General features: G+C 39.5%; 1 protein-coding gene across 1 annotated transcript; it reads right to left on the reverse strand.

The window, feature by feature from the left end:
- Positions 1-6413: 6413 nt before the first annotated feature.
- Positions 6414-26227, reverse strand: LOC126297444 (lysosomal aspartic protease; the record flags this gene model as incomplete). The annotated part of the gene is given in 5 exon segments (XM_049988292.1): positions 6414-6886; positions 13814-13906; positions 24464-24620; positions 24729-24851; positions 26028-26227. Coding segments are annotated over 5 exon segments (735 nt in total), but the record flags the coding sequence as incomplete, so codon positions are not given.
- Between the last annotated feature and the right edge of the window lie 962 nt (positions 26228-27189).

The following is a 27189-nucleotide window of genomic DNA, read 5'->3' on the forward strand; positions in this document are numbered from 1 at the left end:
ATTACTGCTATTCACAACCAACCTTTGTACTTGTGAAAAAGAACAGGGAACTCTTGCCTTTGATCAGGATGAATGTTCTATTGAGTACAAGACAACAACAATAATTATATAGATTTTTATGTTTAAGTGTGTAAACTATACTTTTTTTTTCAAAGGTATTTGCTTTGTTTGCACAAAAGCACAAAAGTTATATGATCAACTTATTTTTATTACTTATCAAAAGCAATTTATGTTTTGTAATGAGATAAAATACACAGTGTAATAACATTGAATGATCTGGGGTTCTAATTCTGTGCAACAAACAGTGAAGCTCTTGGCTCTCAGATTTTCTCTCACATTCATTTAGGTTTTTGTCCCTATCAATGCTACTAATAATACCTGTAATCCTACCATTTACTACACCATTTACGTACTGCACCAGAACTACTGTACTGTAGTTTTGGTAGAGTGCAACTCTATATACAAACATTTCAGTTCACTAGCAGAATATCTCCATCAGCCTTGATCTTCTGTCACAAAGATGTGTTTCATATTAGAAACTGAATATCCTAGTAATCACAAGTAATAGCAACTATATTAAAGACTTCTACTCAGTGAAATGGTGATTTTTTAGTAACAGTACATCTTTTGCATTTACACCCGTACTTCCACTCTGAAACTCACTGAAGTGTTCTGTATAGGGGTAGGGTGTGGAAGAACTGCCTATCGGTACAAATGATACGTGTTCAGTCACTATTAGCAGCAATGTGGGAAGATCTTTAGACCACCTGATTCCCAACATACTTAGTGTAAGAGCAGAAAGAAGGCTGGTAGTGTGCATACTGACTCGCCATGCCATCCAGAACATCTATATGCACCTATGGGTGCACACACAGATCACTGGTTAGCCTACTAGTCGTCAAGGTGCAGCTGTGCCATTATGTGTAGAACATCAAGTCCACTCCCTTAGCTCTGTAGTCTTCCTCACATGATTTTACAGAAACTATTCAAAGAAATTTGATTTTTACATTATGTATAACTTTATACACCAAGCGTCACAGTGAAGTGCTGATCATCTCGCTAATGGTCATACTTATTGTGATATTCTCTTTTAAATAAGATGCTGCACGGAATTTGAAGTAGTTTGCAGTGAAATATGGGTTGCTACGATTTTCTGTTTGGTGCATATTACACAATATGTTGCTACGAATAAAATTTAGCTAACGTACTGAATTTTTTTTTAGGCTTGAGAGGCGGTCTTTGTATGTATCCAGTCTTGGGAAAATGGAATTTATGTAGCATGTACACTTCCCACCGTAAGTGTGCCATAATGAAATATTCATTACATCCCTTATATATCCTAAACTGTTTTGAGATATTTTGGCAAGTGATCCTCATTGAATGGTTAGTATTTTCCTATATGGTGAACATAAGGAGCGTTCTTATCTACAACATTACAGCAGACACATGGTTTTTATTGTATTCTTCAGTCCAGTACTGCAATGTTTTTAAGAGCCTTCAACAGCTCTTAAAAAGAGAATTTGCTAGTATGAAAATAAACTAGAAGTTTCTTATATATTACATCAAACTGACACAATGAGAGTTTCTGTAAGGTACTGATTCTGGTTGCCAGTTTCTTGTTTAATAAGACACTGTTTCAAGATTATTTTTATCACAATGGCTATTGAAAGGTCAGTTTGTGCAATTAAACCTGTCAGCAAGAGAAATGTAGTAATTCTTCGTAACTGATGAAGCTTGTTCAAATAAAGAATGTTTAACAATCCAGACAAAAATATGTCGCCAATTCTGTGGCAGTTTTGCTGGAATCCTGTAACCCATCATATTTTTAATAGTGAACGACTGGAATGGAAACTTACCAATGGATTTTCTCACTGTTCTTCATCTGAGAAATATGAAAATAATTCACAACAAATAGCGAACCATACTTCTGTTCCAAACCCCATTCAAGGTGAACTTCACCATATGTGTTAAAGATAGATTACGCATATTTATAATCTATTTTAACCTTAATGAATAGTCTCAAGTGGTTATAAAATAATGAAACTGTGTAATTTTTAACAGCCATCAATAGGTGGTTACAAGATTTGCTGTGGGTTTTTTTACAACATAAGTAAAGAAATTATACATTTATTTCCATATTGCGGATGTAGTTCTTGATAAGGCATTGATTGGATTTGTCCTCAGTTCCTTATGTAGCATGTACACTTCCCACCATAAGTGTGCCATAATGAAATATTCATTACATCCCTTATGTATCCTAAACTGTTTTGAGATATTTTGGCAAGTGATCCTTTCAAACCTGAATTTTTTCTGGACGAAGAAATTTTTTTCTTCGCATGGTAATGCTCTTAGGTGATTTTTTAATGATTTTAGATGCACAGTTTATGCAAAAATAAGTACTCTTTTTCAAAACATACTTTGTACACTTAGCTTATTTTATAGACTAAAATAACTAAATATGAAATATTCTGTAATAAATAGTAAAATGACCACTCAGTAATTACCATGCAAAACAATAATATTCAGTTACGCAGTGGAATATAGTGAACCAACTACATCCGTGTATTCTGGTGGTCACGAGCTGCTGCACATTACACTGACTTGCTGATATTTCCATAGTGATGCCCAACAGTTGGCATCAGCTGCAAGGGATGAATAGACGGAACATTCACAAATGTTTATCTTAGATTGGGAAAAATGCTTCTCTTCCAACTAAAACAAAGTCAAAGTTAATGTACACAATTGTAGCCAGAGGGTCCGAGAGGGTTAATAAGCTACTGTTTCAGAAGCTTTCAGGTGCAGAAAGAAACTCATCTGCTACGTTTCAGTAACACCGGTTCCTTATTAAATAGGCACTGGGAGGAATGGTCCATTTTTGGATGACTTGTTAACCTTATCAGTTGTTATTTATGGTTAAACAAGTTTAATAACTCAGATGAAAATAATTTGCCAATTCTATTGCAATTTCCAGGGAACCCTTTAGTGTGGGGTGTCTTTAATAATGAATGGCTTTCACTGAAACTTACAAGTGGATTTTCTTTCTACACCTCCATTACATTTGATACATGAAAATTACAGCAAATACTATACAATCTCTGCTCCTATCCCCATACAGAGTGAGGGACTGAATCTTCTTACTACAAATATTTTTTAATTCATCACTGCAAGTTGTCAGCATCTTCACAACTTCAGTTACAAAAGCATTCTACTGGGTCAGTTCTACTCTGCAGCAAAAAATGCAGTTTTATTCTATTACAAGCAACAAATTTGATGCCTTGTATATGTGGATAAGAATGATACAAAAACACAATACTCATTACTTTATAAACACAATGAGGTTGAAATTATATATATATAACTAACACACTGAAAGATAATTATGGTGGAGATATTCATCACTTCACTTTGAATGGGGATGTGAATAGATATATGGTACACTATTTGCTGCAAATTATTTTCATACTTCTCAGATGAAAAACAGAAAATCCTTCTGTATGTTTCCATTCCAGTCATTCACTATTAAAAATATGATGATTTAGAGGATTCTGCCAAAACTGCAACAGAATTGGTGATTTATGTTTGTCTGAATTGTTAACCATTTCTCATTTGAAGAAGCTTCATCAGTTATGAGGAACAGCTACATCTCTCTCGTTGACAATTATAATTTTTTTTGCCAAAACAATACAAATTGCAAAATCTCACCTTGCAATAGCTATTGCAACAGAATCCTGAAAGTGCTTTATTACACAAGCAGAAGGCAACCAAATCTTAAGACAGTGTTTTATTAAACAAGCAATAGATGATCAGGGTGGTCGATACCTTATGTAAAACCTCGCTGTGTTGGTTTGTTATAATAAAAGCTAAGAAACTGTTTATTTTCATAGTAGCAAATTCTCTTCCTTTAAAAATTACAGTACTGGATTGAAAAAATAAATTAAAACCATAGTTTCTGCCATATCACCATAGATGAAGTTCCATGTGTTAACCATATAGCAAAATGCTCTCCTCTTTGCATGGTATCACTTTCCAAAATCTCTTATCGACATCTTTAACAGTTTAGCATAATGAGGGATGTTATGAATATTTCATTATCATGCACATACAGTCAGAAGAGCACATGCTACATAAATTCCATTTTCTCGAGATTGGAGACAGATACCTCCTCCCAAGCCTAAGGAAAAATTCAATACTTTTGTCAAATTTCATTCACAGCAACATGGGATAACACACACAGAACACAAAAGCATAGCAACCCATATTTATCATTGCAAACTTTTTTTGAATTTTGCTTAGTAATTACTTTAATGACGATATCACAGTACGACCATTACAAATTTTGGGCACATCACTATGAAGATGACATAGAAAAGCTGTAATTAACATGAAAATTAACTCCTTTAACTGATTACTTTATGTAAAGTTGTTCATTTTGGCTTGCTGGTGGGCTCGGGCCCTCATTAGCTGCCTCATTAGCTAACAGGGATATATTTTCTGTGCTTGGTCTAGCTGCCCACACTGGGACGACACCCCCCCCCCCCCCCCATGCACAGGTAGCCCACTTTCTGTGTGCACCCTTACACAAGATTTATTGATGTGTCTTGTTTAACTGCCATAAGGCTGCCCATGGACACAGCACAGCATCACCTTGACACTGTGTGCCCACCAGTGGCCAAAGTTCCTCTCATATAGCACAGTGTATAGTGCAGCACTCATCACTTCATTGTTCACGATTAAATATCAATTTACAAGAAAACTGGTATATCTTTTTCACTATTCTGAGTTATTTCAACATTACATTCAGGAGTTTTTTTTATTAATTCTTAGAATATTTCAATGTCACTTCTATTCCAAAGCTAACTATTAATATTTTGGTATCAACAATCTTATTTGCTTTATTGTATAATACAAACAAATGATTTTAGCTCAAACACTGTACCATCAACCATTGGGATGGCACACAGTGTAAATATAGAAAAACAACTAGTTTCACTAATGAAGAATTACTGTGGCTGTTGGAAGAGTCAATTTTGATGTTGGTGATCCAGCATAGTTGGAGTTTTCAGATGATGGAGATGGGTTTGTGGACACGACTGAGTGATGACAGTCACAATGTGTTGCTAATTACAATTCTGCAAGAAATCTCCAGGTAGAAGTGTAACAAGCCACTACTGCAACCAAGGCTAAACTAATAACCTTGCCAACTGAAGATCACTTTTACAGCTGGAGATCATCCACAGTACAAGTTTCATCAACAAGTCACGTGTGTGACTGACTACAAACACATCAACCAGGGAGATACTGTACTGAACAGAGAAGATTATGACCACCAGCAGGCACATGGTTGTCAGATGTGAGGCCTTGCTGTTTCCATGGTGGCCTTGTCTGTAACAAGTTGTGAAGATCATAGCTTATTTATTATACATTTTTGACACAGTTATTAGAAATAATGTCAGTGAGGTATGTATAATTTTCCTCCCTGCCCTTTAACTTCAGAATACCACAAAAATGTGCTAACATGCTCCATCTATAGGTTAAATCTCTGTTCCCTCTTGCTCCAAATCAGTCAGAGCTCAATGACATTTCTTTAAGTGTAGGAAGGATCCTGTGAGGACCCATTTAAATTTAACAAATATTCAGTCATCTCTTTCTACATGATAGGAATACATTGAATTACTTCAGACGTATCATCTCATTTGAACATAAAGTAATTCTGTATTAACAAAGAATGTCAAGGACAAGTTTTGAGTCTTAACACATTATTAGAAAGAAAGATGTCAACTGCAGCATAGTCATATTGCAGATGCTGTACCATTGCCTTTCTCCATGCTTTTGATGTGATTTGCCCAGCCAGTTACATAGGAACCTACATTTCAACACCGACTATGAACCAGTGTAATTCTGCAGTTTTTAATACATACAAACATCATCAGTGGAGGTAAAAGAAGTGGTGACTGATAAATATTGTAGCATATTGGTGAAAATCTGCCTGGCATATAACCACAATGAAGTCATGTTCAGGATGAAAGTAATGATGGGAAATGAGCATATTTCTAAGCTTCCCTTATAAAGCATGCCACATGACTTGAGAAGACAATTTTGGAAGTCAATATGTGGAACCCACCACTGAAGAACAATACTTCTTAACTGTCACACTAGCAAGACATTTTTTTTTTCATGTGTGTTAAATATCACTTAATAACCCATAGCTACTAATTGTGTGTTTTAACTGATTAAGGTTATGCCATAATACTTTTCAGTGGCATGCATTGTGCGCACACACACACACACACACACACACACACACACACACACACACGGGGGGGGGGGGGGGGGGGGGGCGCGAGAGAGAGAGAGAGAGAGAGAGAGAGAGAGAGAGAGAGAGAGAGAGAGAGAGAGAGAGAGATTGGTAGATATTTCTTTTCAAGTGTTCCAACTTTATTTGGTCTTCAACATTTCAGAGAATGTCTTACACTGCCTAAATGAACTTAAATTTGGTAAATACATAATGCATTTACATTATAACAAAATTCATGAAGCCTACTTTTTTTGGCGATTCGTTATTTAATAACAAGTGATTAAAGCTTTACACAAAATTTTAAACTTAAATCAGTGTCTTTACTACAGGAAAAGTCACTTTTAAATATGTAACAACACTCATTACTATCTGTATTATGATCTGCAAGACGATGTTACGGACTGGTGACTACTGCCAGAACACTTATTTCTACATAGACTCAGCAAAACCAACACGATTGTTTTGCATGTCAAATTCGGTGTAGAATCTGCCAATAAAAACATCTCCCAGAATCCACAGCGGGCCATGTGGTGGTGGTATATCAATGCCCATGAAGCCAGACAAGCATACAGTTTTTCCAAATGAAGATACCTGAAATAAGGTCATAAATTAAATACACAAACATTTGGTGTACTTAAACTTTAAGTAGACGTTTTCACATGAAACCCATGTTTTCGAAGAAACAGCTTCTCATTTAACAAATCTTCATTGCTATGCTTTTGGTGAGAGGAATAACTGAAATTTGACACATATGTAAATGTAGCGTATAAAACAGTACAGTCCAATGGTGTGCAAAACAAATGATGCTAGTAACTGTAACAGATCGATGAAACTGAGCGCACACTGAAAGAAATGCTACAGTACAGCACAGATGGTAACAAAGAAACATACGACGAGAGAGACATTTTCATTCAAAGACAATAATTACACAGAGATTGCTGATGTATAATGGTTTCCTGGACATGACATGGTTCTTAGTAGGGTTTGTGATCATAGACAGCAGTGCATAAACTGCAATATGCTCTCATGCTGGCCACAAGTTTAATAAGGCATTCTGGGGGCAGAGCATTCCATTCCTCCTCCAGTGTGATTGGCAACTGTTAGAGGGTTATTGTTGGTACGTGGGAAATGTTACAATATACCTCCAGAATGTATCCCACATACACTCAATGGGATGTAAGTTAGAGGAACATGCATGTCATTTCATTTGTTGCATCTTCTCTCACTGAAGTAAGCTGATGCACCTGCACAGTTCCTTGTTGTCTAGCAGTGTCACCCATAAAAATGAAGTCTGGGCTAAATGTACACCCCTAAAGGGACACATGTGTACATCACAATAGTGTTGACTGGTGAGTGTCCTGTGTTCAAAGACTTCGATGGCAGCATGCCCATGCAACATTTTACAGCACCACAAATCTTTTAGACCACCACACTAAACTGATAAACGTTATTGCAACATTGTACTCCTACACCAAGTACATCTTTTCAGGACTGCAATTGGGCACGACTTCATTTTTATGGATGACAATCAGTGAGTGCATACGTTGAAGAGCTTGTGGAACGAAAGGATATTCAGCAAACGAAGTGGCCTGCCCGTTAGCCTGACTTCAATCCCATCAAGCATCAATGGGATGACACGCACCAACAACTATCCAGCAGATGTCAATCACACTGGCAGAGGAATGGTATGCCCTACCACAACAATTCCATTGCAGAGCATACACTGTGGTTTGATGATCATGCATCATATTAACAACCATATCCACCATTTGTAATGTTAGGGGACCAACATAAATTTATGTGATTTCAGCGTAATTATTGTCTTTGAATGAAAGTGTCATGTCTGTTCCTCTCTGTAGCACTTATTTCTATGTACAAGTTTCATCAAGCTATGTTACTTGGCAGTGAAACCTCATGCAGAAGTCACTTTTGTTAAGTTTTGCACACCAATGTAGATGTCCACAATCATGTTTCTTCCAGACCTATTAGGTTCTTGCAACTACTTCAGGAAAGCAAACACACACAGTGGAACAGTGTAGACATCTGCATCATTTAAGCCAGGATAGGTATATAAGTAATAACCTAACATAGCTACCAAGTTGCTATGAATATCCACTATTCTTTACATTCACGATGAGTAAATAGTGAACCCCTTAATGTAAAACCCCTCAAATTGGTTTTTTTATTATTATGATAGAAACTTAAAATCTCTAGTGTACTTCAGCAACTCAAGAACAAATGCTGGAAAAAATAAAACCCAACTTATATCTGTTTCTGCACTGGTAGTTAAGTGCTGAGCTATTAGAGGAGCATCTGGTCCTACATTTGAAACCTGACTAGTGTGTTTTGGTTGAGGTGGTTGCCACTAGATATTGTCTTTACTGTGTGCAGCTCTGCATACTCGGCAACAGCAACAAAATGTACACTTTTGGACACTCCCTACAGTATTACTGTTTAGGCAATGCTTAACAAAAAATTAGTGAAGAAGAATGTGATGTTACTTCATTAGAGACTGAAAGTGATGACAGTTTGCCATTTGAATGAGAAGTGCTCGCCACTAGTACGAGATAAATTCATCTACTGTGCTCCATTAAGCTCCTTTAAGATATATGTTCACAGGAAACTTGTGAAATACATGGTTGGACTTTGTAGCTACACAGAATCTAAAAACTGACAATTTCATGATTTTACTTTACACATGTAGTTCCATAGGACCAAACTGAGGAGCACATCACCAAGGTCATGGAACATGTCACTTGACAAAATTACAACATAACAGTAATAAGAGAAATTTTTTATGAACCCAAATAAAAGACACCACAAGTTTATGTAAATGCAAAACATAACATTGGAAAAAGCTAATTTTTCAATGAACTCTTCAACAGGCGAAGAGTGGCCCATGAGGAGACTAGTTTCAATTTGAAAGAGTGTGGATTACTGGTAAAAGCCTTGAATTCTTGTGGTTGTTGTTGTTGTGGTCTTCAGTCCTGAGACTGGTTTGATGCAGCTCTCCATGCTACTCTATCCTGTGCAAGCTTCTTCATCTCCCAGTACCTACTGCAACCTACATCCTTCTGAATCTGCTTAGTGTACTCATCTCTCGGTCTCCCTCTACGATTTTTACCCTCCACACTGCCCTCCAATGCTAAATTTGTGATCCCTTGATGCCTCAAAACATGTCCTACCAACCGATCCCTTCTAGTCAAGTTGTGCCACAAACTTCTCTTCTCCCCAATCCTATTCAATACCTCCTCATTAGTTACGTGATCTATCCACCTTATCTTCAGTATTCTTCTGTAGCACCACATTTCGAAAGCTTCTATTCTCTTCTTGTCCAAACTAGTTATCGTCCATGTTTCACTTCCATACATGGCTACACTCCAAACAAATACTTTCATAAACGACTTCCTGATACATAAATCTATATTCGATGTTAACAAATTTCTCTTCTTCAGAAACGCTTTCCTTGCCATTGCCAGTCTACATTTTATATCCTCTCTACTTCGACCATCATCAGTTATTTTACTTCCTAAATAGCAAAACTCCTTTACTACTTTAAGTGTCTCATTTCCTAATCTAATTCCCTCAGCATCACCCGATTTAATTTGACTACATTCCATTATCCTCGTTTTGCTTTTGTTGATGTTCATCTTATATCCTCCTTTCAAGACACTGTCCATACCGTTCAACTGCTCTTCCAAGTCCTTTGCCGTCTCTGACAGAATTACAATGTCATCGGCGAATCTCAAAGTTTTTACTTCTTCTCCATGGATTTTAATACCTACTCCAAATTTTTCTTTTGTTTCCTTTACTGCTTGCTCAATATACAGATTGAATAACATCGGGGAGAGGCTACAACCCTGTCTCACTCCTTTCCCAACCACTGCTTCCCTTTCATGCCCCTCGACTCTTATAACTGCCATCTGGTTTCTGTACAAATTGTAAATAGCCTTTCGCTCCCTGTATTTTACCCCTGCCACCTTTAGAATTTGAAAGAGTATTACAGTCAACATTGTTAAAAGCTTTCTCTAAGTCTACAAATGCTAGAAATGTAGGTTTGCCTTTTCTTAATCTTTCTTCTAAGATAAGTCGTAAGGTCAGTATTGCCTCACGTGTTCCAACATTTTGACGGAATCCAAACTGATCCTCCCCGAGGTCCGCATCTACCAGTTTTTCCATTTGTCTGTAAAGAATTCGCGTTAGTATTTTGCAGCTGTGACTTATTAAACTGATAGTTCTGTAATTTTCACATCTGTCAGCACCTGCTTTCTTTGGGATTGGAATTATTATATTCTTCTTGATGTGTGAGGGTATTTCGCCTGTCTCATACATCTTGCTCACCAGCTGGTAGAGTTTTGTCATGACTGGCTCTCCCAAGGCCGTCAGTAGTTCTAATGGAATGTTGTCTACTCCGGGGGCCTTGTTTCGACTCGGGTCTTTCAGTGCTCTGTCAAACTCTTCACGCAGTATCGTATCACCAATTTCGTCTTCATCTACATCCTCTTCCATTTCCATAATATTGTCCTCAAGTACATCACCCTAGTGTAAACCTTCTATATACTCCTTCCACCTTTCTGCCTTCCCTTCTTTGCTTAGAACTGGGTTGCCATCTGAGCTCTTGATATTCATACACGTGGTTCTCTTCTCTCCAAAGGTCTCTCTAATTTTCCTGTATGCAGTATATCTTACCCCTAGTGAGATAAGCCTCTACATCCTTACATTTGTCCTCTAGCCATCCCTGCTTAGCCATTTTGTACTTCCTGTCGATGTCATTTTTGAGACGTTGGTATTCCTTTTTGCCTGCTTCATTTACTGCATTTTTATATTTTCTCCTTTCATCAATTAAATTCAATGTTTCTTCTGTTACCCAAGGATTTCTAGCAGCCCTCGTCTTTTTACCTACTTTATCCTCTGCTGCCTTCACTACTTCATCCCTCAGAGCTACCCATTCTTCTTCTACTGTATTTCTTTCCCCTATTCCTGTCAATTGTTCCCTTATGCTCTCCCTGAAACTCTGTACAACCTCTAGTTTCAGTTTATCCAGGTCCCATCTCCTTAATTTCCCACATTTTTGCAGTTTCTTCAGTTTTAATCTACAGGTCATAACCAATAGATTGTGGTCAGAGTCCACATATGCCCCTGCAAATGTCTTAAAACTTAAAACCTGGTTCCTAAATCTCTGTCTTACCATTATATAATCTATCTGATACCTTTTAGTATCTCCAGGGTTCTTCCACGTATACAACCTTCTTTCATGATTCTTAAACCAAGTGTTACCTATGACTAAGTTGTGCTCTATACAAAATTCTACTAGGCGGCTTCCTCTTTCATTTCTTAGCCCCAATCCATATTCACCTACTATTGTTTCCTTCTCTCCCTTTTCCTACACTCGAATTCCAGTCACCCATTACTATTAAATTTTCGTCTCCCTTCACTATCTGAATAATTTCTTTTATTTCATCATACATTTCTTCAATTTCTTCGTCATCTGCAGAGCTAGTTGGCATATAAACTTGTACTACTGTAGTAGGCGTGGGCTTCGTGTCTATCTTGGCCACAATGCGTTCACTATGCTGTTTGTAGTAGCTTACCCGCATTCCTATTTTCCTATTCATTATTAAACCTACTCCTGCATTACCCCTATTTGATTTTGTGTTTATAACCCTGTAATCACCTGACCAGAAGTCTTGTTCCTCCTGCCACCGAACTTCACTGATTCCCACTATATCTAACTTTAACCAATCCATTTCCGTTTTTAAATTTTCTAACCTACCTGCCCGATTAAGGGATCTGACATTCCACGCTCCGATCCGTAGAACGCCAGTTTTCTTTCTCCTGATAACGACATCCTCCTGAGTAGTCCCCACCCTGAGATCCGAATGGGGGACTATTTTACCTCCGGAATATTTTACCCAAGAGGATGCCATCATTTAATCATACAGTAAAGCCGCATGTCCTCGGGAAAAATTACGGCTGTAGTTTCCCCTTGCTTTCAGCCGTTCGCAGTACCAGCACAGCAACGCCGTTTTGGTTAATGTTGCAAGGCCAGATCAGTCAATCATCCAGACTGTTGCCCCCGCAACTACTGAAAAGGCTGCTGCCCCTCTTCAGGAACCACACGTTTGTCTGGCCTCTCAACAGATACCCCTCCGTTGTGGTTGCACCTACGGTACGGCCATCTGTATCGCTGAGGCACGCAATACTCCCCACCAACGGCAAGGTCCATGGTTCATGGGGAAGGGGGGGGGGGATTCTTGTGGTAGCTTACTGAAAATGGATGCTGCAGTATACTGCACACTTTTTTTTTGCACGAGACTGAAGGAAGTGCAATCAAAATGCAGATTCGACTTCTGCCTAGTATTAACTGAGTGACAGCTGCTAATTCTTGGCAATAACCTGATACTGTTAACAAGAAGTGACACTAAAGAATATATGTATTGAGAGCCCAATGTCAGAATAACCAGACTAATGAAAAGGGGTTGACAAGAGGTTTGTGACCTCTCACCACTTATTGCTCAAACCACCCATTTCGGAGCCAAAAATATTCTTTTAGAATGGGAAGAGTTACCTGAAAACATAATACCATACAACATAAGTGAATGAAAATAAGCAAAAGACTACTTTTCGTGTAAAACTATCACTCACTTCAGATACCATTCAAACAGTGAAGATGGTATCCAGTCTCTGAACAAGATCCTGAACATGCACTTTTCATGACAGTTCACTATCTATATGAACACCTAAATATTTGAACAGTTCAGTTTCACTAATCACATGCCCATTTTGTGACATTAAAATGTCAAGTTTGTTGAACTGTGTATTAGAAACTGTAAAAACTGCATCTTACTATGATCTGGCATTGGTTTATTTTCTACTAGCCATGAACTTATGAACTGCACCATTTGAAACAATGCCCATGTTGCACACAACATCCTTCACTACCAAGCTAGTGTCATCAGCAAACACACATACTTTAGAATCACCTGTAATACTAGAGGGTGTATCATTTACATAAATAAAAAACAGGATTAGCCCCAGCACTGATCCCTGGGTCACCGCCCGCCCCCTCCCCCCAATTGGCCATACCTCACTCAGACCCCACATCATAGCCATTCTCAATACTGTGAATAATGACCTTTTCCTGTCTGTTGTTAAATTAAGATGTAAACCAACTGAGCTACTCTCCATACTCAATAACAGTCCAACTTCTGGAGCAGTATTTTGTGATCAAAAACTGCCTTAAATAAAAAATATGCCTAGCATTCAAAACCTCTTGTTTAATGCATCCAATACCTCAGAGGAAAGAGACTTACCAAGGGAGTTACAGGATTCCATGTAGAAACTAAGTTTTTATTTAATTCACCAGCAATGCTCAGAAAATGGTTGCCAAATACTGTACATATATCTGACTTATCAATGGCAGAATGTGTCACATTGAAGGAAATGGCAGCATGAGAATGAGGAAGTAATTCTTGATCATTACTAAGATATTATACTGCTGTAAATATTTCAACTTACCCTGAGAACATAGTCCTTTCCAAATAGAGTGTAATTTTTCCCACCAAGAACAAAGTCAATAGCAGGTAGATTAGGAATCTGAGTGCAGTCAACCTGGAAAAGGAAGTACAGTCACATACTAACTACACTATAAATGAAAAAGGTATTAACAAAAAACTAACTGTGGCATTATTAACATACTATAGAGAACATCACAAGTGTGTTCACAAATCTGTACCCGAGTACAGTGGCACGACATGTGCAGTACCCTGAAATAGCCTGATGAACGGGAGCATTAAATAACTTTACTGTGGCACTTCAATGGACTGTCCAGTGCATTATTGATGCACTTTGTCTTCAGGCCACGAGTGGCCTACCGGGACCATGCGACCGCCGTGTCAGCCTCTGTGAAGGATGCGGATAGGAGGGGCATGGGGTCAGCACACCGCTCTCCTGGTCGTAAGATGGTATTCTTGACCGAAGCCGCTACCATTCGGTCAAGTAGCTCCTCAATTGGCATCACGAGGCTGAGTGAACCCGGAAAAATGGCAACAGCGCATGGCAGCCTGGATGGTCATCCATCCAAGTGCCGACCACGAACGACAGCACTTAGCTTCGGTGATCTCACGGGAACCGGTGTATCCACTGCGGCAAAGCCGTTGCCGCATTATTGATGGGTGAGATAAAATTAATGTTTTAATGGATGGACCACATATTAAAAAGATAAGATGGTTCAGGAAACTTACCTGGGCATCTTTCATTGCTGCAGTTCCTCCAGACATGTTTTGCAATTTATAAGGAAAAAACATTAGGCAGATATGTCAGTTTTGAAACAAGGATTCAAGACCTGAACATCCAAGGAAATGAACTGAAATTTTTCAGCTCTGCTTTCAGTTGCACTGTATACTATACCTTGGGGAGACAAATTAGAAGTCATTGCTTTACACAGTTACACTCTGCTTAGGTACAGGTATTACAGCAGAAGCAATTTGTTATGGTGGTATGCTCTGGTCATCATTTTGTTGTTATCAGTTTTTTCTACTTTTAAGACAACTGCAGAGAGCTCCCAGCTTCATGCTCCAACACTAATGAGCATTCTGTGTCTTGAGGCAATGAGGGGCCTGACAAAAAATGTACTAATTGTTAACAAAAATAAATGTCCCATCCCACTAAAATAATGAAACATTAAGTTTTTAAAATTGTCCGGTTAAGCACATAGTATTTGGCTCATTAGCTCTGTCATACTACACTCACTTGCCATTACTGTGTACAGTGTTCAATCGCACACTAAGACCTTCACCGCCTCTGCTAGGAGCACACTGATGCCCGACTTCATGCGTAAGCAGTTTTGTAACCCATGCTGGCTGGTGCCAGGCTGCCCACAGGCAGGCGATCTAGCTGTAACTGCCTGCCCTATGATATACTGATGCAAATGACAATATTTTATAAACTACCATTTTACACAAATTCCTAGCATTCCCTGATTTAATCAGAAAAATGTTACATCACAGCAACATCCAGAAGTTAAACTACAGCAAAACCATTTTTTAACATACTTAAAGGAAAATATACTTGGGTCCCTTAAAAAGAAGTTTACCTCTACTTATACTTCAGGAGTGACCCAGAATTAAAATTCAAATGTACTCTTTTCCTCTTTGAGGTGAATGTGGTAGAAACTGAAATACAGCCCACAATAAAAATATTGTCTCCATGGTAAATCCTGAAATATGTATTACTACCACTCTTTCATAGTACCTTAAAAATCTTTCCACTTATAAGTTAACAATTATGTTTATCTCAATGAAAAGAGCAACTCTTCTTCCAGTATAACATACTAACAGGACTTTTCACTCCAGATGGTGGCTGCTGGAAAGAACTTAAACTGTAGGAGAGAAGAAAGTTCATAACACTATGAAGTCATTGCACAACTGCAGTTAGTTTTTCTGCAGGAGACAGCTTCCCTTGCTCATCATTCTTACTGCCACCTATTTCACCCTGTTCCTTTAGATCAGTTACTATAATTTCCTTCGTGAGAGGCAGGAATTCATTGTCATAATGGGACAAAGAGCTAAAATGTTCCACTTGACAGATATAAAGCATTCAATTCTTCTTTGGCATAAATCTTTTTTACAGTAACTGCTATTTACTGCTGTCAGAAGTTCAACACAGTTGGGCCACAGCTTTCCAAGTAGCTACAATCATATGCTCAGCAAGCATAATTTTCATTAATTCCTTGCCACTGGAGTAACAAAATAGACCTCTGCACAACATCAATTCCCTATTTTGCTAAGATGGTGAACTGTGCTAAGGTCCACAGGGGCAGTTAACTTACACTTCGGAAGAAAGAACACTCATGGAAAATGAGGACAACTATGGATGTGGAGATTATTCTATCAATAATAAGAGCAGTTTCTCATTCTGCAGCCATCTTGGCACCTAAACATCTAAATAATCTAAATTTTTGTAGTCTTCCAAAAATTTCTGTTGATGTCTTAAATGCAAGACACTGTTTTACATCTTAAAAACATTAAGTACTTTAAAAGCTTTTAGCATCATTAATAGTGGGCACATTGCATTTTAATCAACTTGCACACATTGCAGTGTTTTTTTACTCTGTTCACCTCAATGACATTTTATACTCTAGTAGTGTACTTTGAGGGGAGTAAGTAGCAAATTACTAATTAAGCAACACTTCAACAATATACTGTCCACCTTTTATCACACATGACGAAGTATTATACTTCTGATTTCAAAATTTAGATGTCCATAGCCACACTTTTCACTTTACTTATTAGATCCTTAAGCAATTATCTTAAGAGTAAATGAATTAAATTGTCAAATCAAAATGAAAATTAGGTGCCCCACCTCTCACCAATACAAAGTCTCTGAAGGAATTGTAATGACATTATGACGTCGTTTGTGAAACAAAGGTAATGACTACTATTAAGTAGAGTGCCAAAAAATATGTCCAAATAGTTGCTCTCTAATTACTTTAAAACACTCTACACACGACTATACACAACACAGTTGAGCCTCTGATTAACCTCAATGTGTAGCTTTATCAGTAAGATGATCCTTCATAGTTATGAAAGTACTACACAAAGGCACTTCCAAAACAGTGATGGGATGGTGAGGCACGGCAACTCGAGCGCACCGAGAATTTCTCGAGCCTATAGTTCTCAAGCAATTCTCGAGAAGCTCACGAGAAATGGCTCGGCGGCGTGTGCCGCTGCGCGCCAGTTGGCTGCGACAACATACGCTGTGCCGCTGTTTTATGAATTGAATGCTGCCGCTAGACAAACACGCTCGTTGCTCGCTGTGCTCGTAACGAGTATGTCTCAGGTTTCATTCGAGTAAAGTTGTTATTCAAATCAATATGGCCACTCGAAAACTAACGTCATGGTGCTGGCAATACTTTACGGGGGGTGGAGATAACGTTACTTGCAACATTTGTCATAAAAATTTCCGTAATGTATCAAGAAATACAATGGGCATGATTAGACATCTTAAACTGCACAATTTATCGCGACATCCGTGGATACACATGCTCATTCTTCTAATAGTGCATGGCAGACAAAATATCCAGGTACGTGTGGTACAAAACGTGAATTCCATGCTTAAGTTTGGATAGTGCCCGAAGCGGTGCACCACGCTTAAAAAAATCTACAACATACCCCAAAATCAAACCTATACTATCCTAGCTTTTGCACGATACAATATGTAATTTTATTGGACTAGTTGTCGAGCATAACTTAGCCTCTCGCAGGAGCACTGATCTAAATCTTACGTTTCTCTTCATAGAGGGAAGTAAATGCCAACAGCAGCTAGATGAAGCACCAGTGGCCATGATAACAGACTGCTTTCAATCGTCGAGGACACTGGTTTTCGACATTTTGTTTCACTGTTGGACCCACAATACTCGATACCAAATCGAAAAAAGTTGCACCTCATGATTGAGGACGATTACCATAAACAGAAAGAAGACTACTTGTGTTTCTTTAACGGCCGATATTTGGACCTCAATATTGATGCATATATTGCTGTAACTAGTCATTTCATTAACACTAATTGGAGTCTGGAAGCTTTAGCTCTCTAGACATTCCGTTTCCCGGAAAAGCATACAGCGCTAAATATTAGTGAGGCATTAGATAACGTGATTTCAAAATGGAACATTGAAAACAAAATTGTAAGCATCACAACTGACAACGCCAGTAACATGACGGCAGCCGTACAACTTATTCAAAGTGGCAACATAGATATGCAACATGTGCCTTGTTTAGCACACACTATCAATTTAGTTGTGAAAAGTTCTTTCAACAGCAACAGTGAGCTCTGCATAATGCGGGAAAAGGCCAGAAAAATTGTTAGCTATTTTAAAACAAGTTGCAATGCTAATGAAGAACTTCATGAGATCCAGGATCTAATGAAAAAACCTGTTCATAAATTGATTCAGGAAACTGAAACCTGATGGAACAGTATGTTTTATATGCTACAACGTCTAGTGGAGCAAAAGGAATGCATTGCAGCCTATTGATCAACTTTGTATTCATGTGTAGAGAACCTCACAGCTGACGAGTGGCGAATTTTGAGCGAATGTTTGTGTGTACTAGAGACATTTGAAGTGGAGATGAATACACTAAGCAGATTCAGAAGAATGTAGGTTGCAGTAGGTACTGGAAGATGAAGCTTGCACAGGACAGAGTAGCATGGAGTGCATCAAACCAGTCTCAGGACTGAAGATGACTACGACAAGTGAAATCTCAACTGAAGACTACACCTCTCTTTCGAAAGCTATTCCAATAATCAGACAGCTAATCATAACCGAATGCAATGGAAAGTGGGCTACTACGACAGCGCAAGAGCTACAGCAACGTCTGCACAACTCACTAATAGCCTGGCTAGGCTTAATAGAAACAAAGTACATGCCGTTGCCACAGTTCTCGACCCAAGATTCAGAATGTTACCATTTATGAATCCCATCCATTCAAAACATGCCATTGCAAGCCTAATTACAGAGTGCACAAACGTAGTAGAGACCATACGATCTACTCATTCGACTGCCAACGACACTAGCCACGAGTACCATGTCGTACAAAACACCAGTAGTTCCTTATGGGCTTCTTTCGGTGAAGAGGTTTCCAATAAAAATCTAATGAAAAGCAGTTGTGATAGCATAAACATGGAGGTACAACGATATTTGGAAGAACCGTACCTACAACACATGGATAATCCTTTACACTACTGGGGAAAAAAAAATGAAAACAGTTACCCAGGTCTATCTGTCGTGACAAAAAATATCTTTCAATACCTACAACTTCTGTTCCCAGTAAAAGAATATTTTCAAAAACAGGATTACTTATAAACAAAGAAGCAGACTAAAAGGCCAATTGGTTAATAAAATCATATTTCTAAACAAAAATAGACGGCAGTGTGGCAATGCGAAATAAAAATGCCTTCTGCTGAACATCTACACGGCTACTCTGTGAATCATAGTTAGGTGCCTAGTAGGGGGTTCATCAAACCATCTTCACAATAATTTTGTTATTCTACACTAACTGCATGAGGAAAAATTATCAACTATACCTTTCCATGCAAGTGCTGATTTCCCTTCTTTAATATGATGATTGCTTTTCACTATGTAGACTGGCATCAACAAAATATTTTCACATTCAGAGGAGAAAGCTGATTACTGAAATTTTGTGGGAAGATCCCGCAACAGCAAGAAACACCTTTGTTTTAATGATGTCCACCCCAAATCTTGTACCATGTCCATGACATTCTCCCCCTACTTCTCGATATGATAACACACGTTGCCCTTCTTTGTATTCTGACAATCCTATCTGTAAGAATCCCACACATGCATTAGTACTCCAAACAAGAATGGACAAGCTAGTGAGGGCAGAGTCGTTAGTAGATCTGTTGTATCAATAAAACAGTCTTTGGTTCATCAGGCTACTCGGGTGGTAGCTATCTAGAGGTGTTGGATTCTTCCCAGGCTTAAAGACAGGATAATTATACTATCTCACCATTGCGACAGTAAAGCACCAATGAGCCAAATGCGGGTGAAGATCCTGAGGAGACATTGCCTCTGGGCAACGTCCAAGTATTGGATCATCTGGATATGGATAAAATTTGGGCCTGGTGCCATGTACTCTGATGAGGTAAGAGGCTGCAAGAATTCTCATTCAGTGAAGGGTTCAGTGTGGTGCAGGTTGAAACAGAGGTGGGTCTGTTCAAATTAGCATTTCTGCCAGAGAAAGGTAGCAGGATAGGAAGAAGACACCAATGCTGTTGCAAAGTGTGTCTGGAGGTTTCCTGCAAGGACCAATGAATCAAGTGCACAGAGCACCTTGGATGTTCAGACCCTGGACAGCTGACTGTCACTGGCAGCTCAGAAGCCAACGGAGCTTGGACCAAAGCTGTGATTAAGAGGCATATGTCACCAGGGAGGAAACCTAGCACTTCCAGCATTCCTTTTTACTCTGCTTAATAAAGTAACGAGCCTTACCATGAAGACACTTAAAAGTGAGGATTTTGGTTGTAAACGGTGTCGTTTAAATCGTTGCAGCACCCTTTGATGGTCCTGGACAGCAACTGTTACATCCTTGGTCCACCGTGGTACCTGTCTATGAGGGGAACATGGGATAGGGGTGACAATAGTGCCAGAAGCATGAAGAATAGTGGCAGACACATCTTGCATGATCACATCACCGCAATTCGAGAGGGAGGCGTAAGTATAAGTATCCATTGCAATTCCACTGGATGATTGTGTGGCGAGAGTCCCAGTTAGATATAAAGAAACCAAGAGGTGGTCATGTCACTCCATCAGTGGTGGGCACGGTCAAGGATGAGGTTAACAACCATAAATAAGATGTCAGATTCAGGTTGCGAGGGGGCAGACTGCACCTCTGAGGGCACCAGGATGGGGGATTGTCTTGGGAATGTAGTTGTTTGTTCTCTTTCAGAGGAGGAGGAGGAGGAGGAGGAGGAGGAGGATGACAGGGCACATAGGGTGTATAGGTGTGTGCAAGATCTTGAACTGAAAGAAAAAGGGTAACCCTGGGGTGCACTGATGGTGCATCTTGTGGACGAGTTGTGGTAGTATGCTTCCAGCCTGAGAGATGCTGGGGAGAGGAGTTCTTGGCAGGAACCCCATCTCCAGCAGGTGCCGAAGAAGGGGGCACTACTTCAGCTGTCAAGGGGGAGCAGCTCCCGGAGGGGAGGTCATGGAAACTGAAGAGGACGGGCAAGGGAAAATTAGGATGGGGCTCGGTTAAGGATGAGGTAGGTGGGGGAAAAGATGTAACACAGGCAAAAGTTGAAGAAGAAAGTGACAATGGATGGTGTGTAACATTCTTGGCGAGCCTTGGCATAAGACAGGAGAGCCAGGGACGGACTCACTCACATAAACTCAAACTGGTGTGCAAGGGCAGTGACGGTCATGAAAATTTACACACGCAGGTGGCGGGACAAAGGAGATACCCTCATGGAGTTGGTGTCCACAGCCACCACACAGAGGGTTCACCATACTGCGGGAAGACATGCCGAAAACAGTAGCACTGAAAGCACCTCATAAGTGGTGGGACGTATGGCTCCACATCACATCTTTAGCACATTACCTTGACCTTCTCGGGGAGCGTATTCCCTCAAAAGCCAGAATGAAGGTTCTCTGGTAAGACAGGAGAGCCAGGGACGGACTCACTCACATAAACTCAAACTGGTGTGCAAGGGCAGTGACGGTCATGAAAATTTACACACGCAGGTGGCGGGACAAAGGAGATACCCTCATGGAGTTGGTGTCCACAGCCACCACACAGAGGGTTCACCATACTGCGGGAAGACATGCCGAAAACAGTAGCACTGAAAGCACCTCATAAGTGGTGGGACGTATGGCTCCACATCACATCTTTAGCACATTACCTTGACCTTCTCGGGGAGCGTATTCCCTCAAAAGCCAGAATGAAGGTTCTCTGGTATATGTGTGGCTGTATTTACAACCCTTCTGCGAAGTCTAACAAAATGAATGCCGCTTCACTCCAGATTAGCCTGGAGTTCATCAGTTTTCAGGATGAGGCCCCTGTGAAAAATCACTTCCTTGACCATATTCAGAGGTTGGTGAGGGGTAATACACAGTATGACATTACCAAGACCATCACAAGCACGAAGAGCTGCACACTAAGCAGTAGAAGGTACTGTGACCAAGAGGGTGTCCGACCACATCTTACTGAGAGACTCCACCAAACTTATCCCTGATATTCTACACAAAAAACAATGGCCTTGTAGCGGTGGATGTGTCCCCATCCGTAATAGTACAGATGAGGTTGCAGGGAAAGCGTGCCATCCCAAGACAGTTATCCTGGCTGTTGTCCCATAGTGTAGCAGTGGAAGTGAAGGCTGCCAGGTTAAACAAAGCAGCATTCAATGATCCTTCACCATTTGAAGAGAAGGCCATTTGAGACCGGCCAGATTTTTGCAGCTTTATATGCTTCATGTGCCAAGCATCAATCCCGATACCACCCACTCCGATCAGGGGCTCTCCCAAATTGGCACCACCCAGCCACAGCAAGGGCCGCTTGGCACAGCAGCTGTTGCCGATAGTTTCAATGCTTCAAGAAGACAAGCAATCACTTATTGGTGTACATGGGGAGGGAACAGCTCAGGTGTCAGTAGCGTAATTCCTATGTTGTCAGGGGACTCAGCCAGATGAGTACAAACAGCCCCACCACTGACAGGCTACACATCCTGGTGATGTAACAGGGTCGAGGGGGGCTCCAATGGGGAAGGAAGAGTTGAAGGAAGGGGGAGAGAAATTCACACCATAGATGCTAGGAAGGAAGTTCTTCCTCAAATGGCTCACACTAAAAACAAAATTTCAAAGTGGAGGTCAAACCTACGCAGATACCTTAATGCCAAAGGTATGAAAGATAACAGGCAGAAAGAACAAAATTGCAAGCAATACAGGGAACCAGGTGGACAGCCAGGTCGATATAAATCTTAAAAGCAAGAGGAGGGAAGGAAGAGGCAACGGGTAAGGAGCAATAATAGGGAGGGAGTAGCAGGGTGAAGGAAATGAAGCCAGGGAAGGAAGAATGGGCTGCAATAGCTTGGGCCCTGTGTTCACCATGCATGAAAGAACCATGAGGCCCCTGGAGAGTCTTACTCTACAACTTTCCATCAATTACTACTAACTGTGGCCTCTCTAACAGGAATTCACGAATCAAGTTGCATAAATCAGACGATATTCCATAAGCACGCAATTTGATTACAAGCTGCTTGTGAGGTGCAGTGTCAAAAGCTGTCTGGAAATCTAGAAATACAGAATCAATTTGAAATCCTTTGTCAATAGCACTCATCACTGATTCAAGGACTAGTTGTGTTCCTTTGGAGCAATGTTTTCTAAATTTGTGCTTTGAGACAATAGACCTTCCCCCTCAAAGTAATTTATAATGTTCAAACGCAATATAGGTACCAAAAATCCTGTACTATATGTTAATGATCTGGGACTAATTTAGTGGATTAATTCTACAGCCTTTCTAGAGTACTGATGTGGCCTGCACAATTTTCCCATCTTTTGTTGAGAGAGAGAGAGAGAGAGAGAGAGAGAGAGAGAGAGAGAGAGAGAGAGAGAGAGAGAGAGAGAGAGAGAGAGAGAGCAGTTGTGTATGATGGTTGAGTATGGAGCTATTACATCAGTATAATCTGAAAGGTACCCAATTGGTAAAGAACCTGGACCAGAAGACTTGCTTTTATTAAGAGATAAAAGTTTCTACATTATTCTGACGATATCTACTAAGTTACTCATGGTGGCAGTTGATCTCAAATTGAATTCTGGAATATTTACTTTGACTTCTTTGGTGAAAGTAGTTTTAGAAGGCTGTGTTTAGTAACTCTGCTCTAGCAGTAATGACATTGATAGTATTTCAATTTCTATCATGCAGAGAAGGCATTAATTGTCTCTTGCTACTAGCATACTTTCCATATGATCAGAATCTTTATTAAGTACCTTGCATTCAAGTCAGTGTTAAATTTCGAGCATCTGGGAAATATCACAAATCTTGGGGATTTTGTGTTATTTAAATTTGGCATGCTTTTCTAGTTTCTGCAACAGTGTTCTGACTTTTGAACCACGGGTAAGGACAGGAAAAAATCATTTTTTGCACTTTTCAGTGTTCTGTTTTTGGCAAGCTTTTTTCTATCATCAGTTACCTATTTTTATCACATTTAACCATTTTTCAATGTTGTGTTGAAAATGCAACTATTCCTAAGCTAGGGTTGGTCAAAAATGAGGCAAGTGTAGAGAAAAAATATTTAAACAAAAAATATTGACAAATAATTACTTAAAAACAAATGCCAAAGGTAAAAAGGAAAACAGTATTTTGCAGATATTACTGACATTTTTGCACTTCTTCACACTGTTCTTGAGCTGTTGAGACCACAGAACAAATTAATAATTAAAATTCACACAGTGGTTGTTCATATGTGCTCGCAAAATTTATTTTCATGGTTACTACTGGAATAAGGCAAAATGTAATGAAGAGAGAGAACTGGTCTGTCTGGATTTTTTCTTCTTTTTGGGGAGCGGGAATGAGGAGGGGTGAGATGGACAATGGAATGATCAATCAACTTAATAATGGAAAAAATTATAAAAACACTTCCAAAATAGTGTCTTACCATGTATTCTCCACCAACAATTGGTGTAGCTCCAATGGCCTTATTGAGGTCTTTTATTTCACTAAGTGGTCCAGCGATAAGGCTGGTGCCAGTATCAGCAATTGCCTCACAACCAGATGCACAGAATGTTGACTGACTGGCTCCATTCACAAGAACCCTATAAAATACACTGAACTGATTAAACTTTTCCTGCCTTATAATTTTACGTTTATTATGTTAATAGTACAAGGTTCTTTAACTGAATTGATTATTTTAAGACACTTACTTGTCCATTTTGAACTGCCAATACATTTTACGATCCACTGGTAAATATGTGAAGTCACCTTTGTAGTGTTTTGGATCAGAACCACCAAGAATAAGTTCTCCACCCAATGGCGCATCTGGGTCTCTGAAAACAAAAAGAAAATATAGCTAGATCTTTACAAATTTGTTGGCAGATTTTTAAATTTATTGTAATTAAATGTAGATGTCAAACATAACTATGCCCACAAAGAGATTTTAAGCAGTGACAAAGTGATAAAAAAAGAGCAATTTTCAACTAAACATACTTCATTTCTTGAGGTTTAACACTTAACATGGAACAAGATTATCAAATCAATAAAGCCTTGATGGTAAGGGAGAACAGCTACTTAAACTTCAATGTTCATGGCATGTAACAAGTTACTAATTTGCAAATTTATTGTTGGCAATTAACACACGAGAACTAATATTCTCATGTTAGATTCGTAAGTGAGAAATGTGGGCTAATTAGCATCAGAAGCCTGGAACTTTAAATTCACTGATAAGCTGTAAAATATATATAATAGAGGGAAACAAGCGCAGGTGTGTGTGTGTGTGTGTGTGTGTGTGTGTGTGTGTGTGTGTGTGTGTGTGTGTGTGTGTGTGTGTGTGTGTGTGTATGTAGAGGGGGGGGGGGGGGGGGGGGGGGGGCGCCACACACGCGCAACTGCTGCCTCCTCCCAAGGTAAGTCTTTCCACTCCCGGAATTGTAATGACCCCTTACCCCTCTCCCTTAAAACCCACATCCTTTCGTCTTTCCCTCTCCTTCCCTCTATCATGACTAAGCAAATGTTTGTTGCAAAAGCTTGAATTTCGCGTGTATGTTTGTTTTTGTCTGTATCGGCGTGCCAGCACTTTCGTTTGGTAAAGTCATATCTTATATTTTAAAACAAAGATGATGTGACTTACCAAACAGAAGTGCTGGCAGGTCGATGGACACACAAACACACACACAAAACTCAAGGTTTTGTAACCAACGGTTGCTTCTTCAGGAAAGAGGGAAGGAGAGGGAAAGACGAAAGGATGTGGGTTTTAAGGGAGAGGGTAAGGAGTCATTCCAATCCCGGGAGTGGAAACGCACACGCACTTTGTTAATGGCTTGTTCCAAATCCACATGTGCATGCCCCAATGCATGACAAACCTTGCCATGATGGCTGTGTTTCACACTGACACACCCATACTTTGTTTTCCCACCCACTGTGCTACACTTTCAGTATTATTTTTTCAAGAAATTGATCAGTTACTCTCTCACTTAAATCTTAAGCCTAAGCTGTCTAGACATTACCTGCTTAGATAAAAAGAGAAGACAGGTGCTGAAACCAATCCTTGTTTGAACATGTTGTAAAATACAGGTACCACACCATCAACTGATATGGTGCTATAAGCCATTCCAAGGATACCATCAAATTTGGCAGCAACAAAAGCAAGACCAGGTTCACTTATTGCTTCTGCAAATGTCTGGTTCTTTACCTCCAAACCACCAACCTGAAAAATGTACAGAATGTGCTAAACCTATGTCTAAACATAAAATTATTTTTGACAACAGTAACAAAATGTTCATGTTATTTCAGTCTTTTGTGAACTTTGCTCTGTGGTAAGAAAAGAATTTAAATACTGATTATAGCATGACCTTGGTCCTAGCCTTTTCCTGTTACTCTGTCTGGTTTCCTAATAATTTGGTGCAATCTATACTGCTGATAGGTATCAACTTCACTAAGCGTTGTCACAGTGCTGTAAGTTTTGTGCACCTGCCATTACACAATGAGCTGTCATGTGATGGACAGTGGCTGCTTACCAGCCTATACATGAATAGGGGATGTTCCTAAATGCCCCTGTTGCCACTAATTCACTTTATGGTAGAATGCATTACATGTATTCAGGTGAGGCATCATGCAAACCATATCATTCCATGACTGTACAAAGATTGTATAATACTTTAGAACAAGAGATTGGTCTGCTCTCATTGTCAAGTGCTTTGAGGAACTCTTGTTTTCAGCTGTTCTTGTGTGGCAACAAGGTAAGCTGCTTATCAAAAACGTGCAGAGAAAAACTTATTTAAAAACATTTGTTTTCAGTCCATTTCTCCACCTCTTTCCATTGTTAAAGAACAAACTATTGTTTGGAGGAAAAGCAGGAAACTGCAAATTCCCCAAGTAAGACTCCATCTTTTAAAAACTTCCATGGCAATAGTTTATAAACAATTCTATATTTAAAGTTTGCTGAGGAGGAACTTTCAGCATCCCCATGTATTTAGATGTCTGAGGATAAAAAACATGGCTGTTTTTGTAGCAGTTACAGGCACTTTCCCCAAGCATATTCACCTACAAGTGTAAGTAATTGTTCTTATCTCAGTGAGCAGTATGGGGTTGCTGTATTAGCTTCAGTGATTTTTTGATGGTTGCCACATAAGCAGCAGCAAAGCTAGGGAGGAACACGCGATCTAGTGT

This window comes from Schistocerca gregaria, chromosome X, assembly GCF_023897955.1.
Source record: "Schistocerca gregaria isolate iqSchGreg1 chromosome X, iqSchGreg1.2, whole genome shotgun sequence".
In the NCBI taxonomy this organism is placed as follows: Eukaryota; Metazoa; Arthropoda; class Insecta; order Orthoptera; family Acrididae; genus Schistocerca; species Schistocerca gregaria.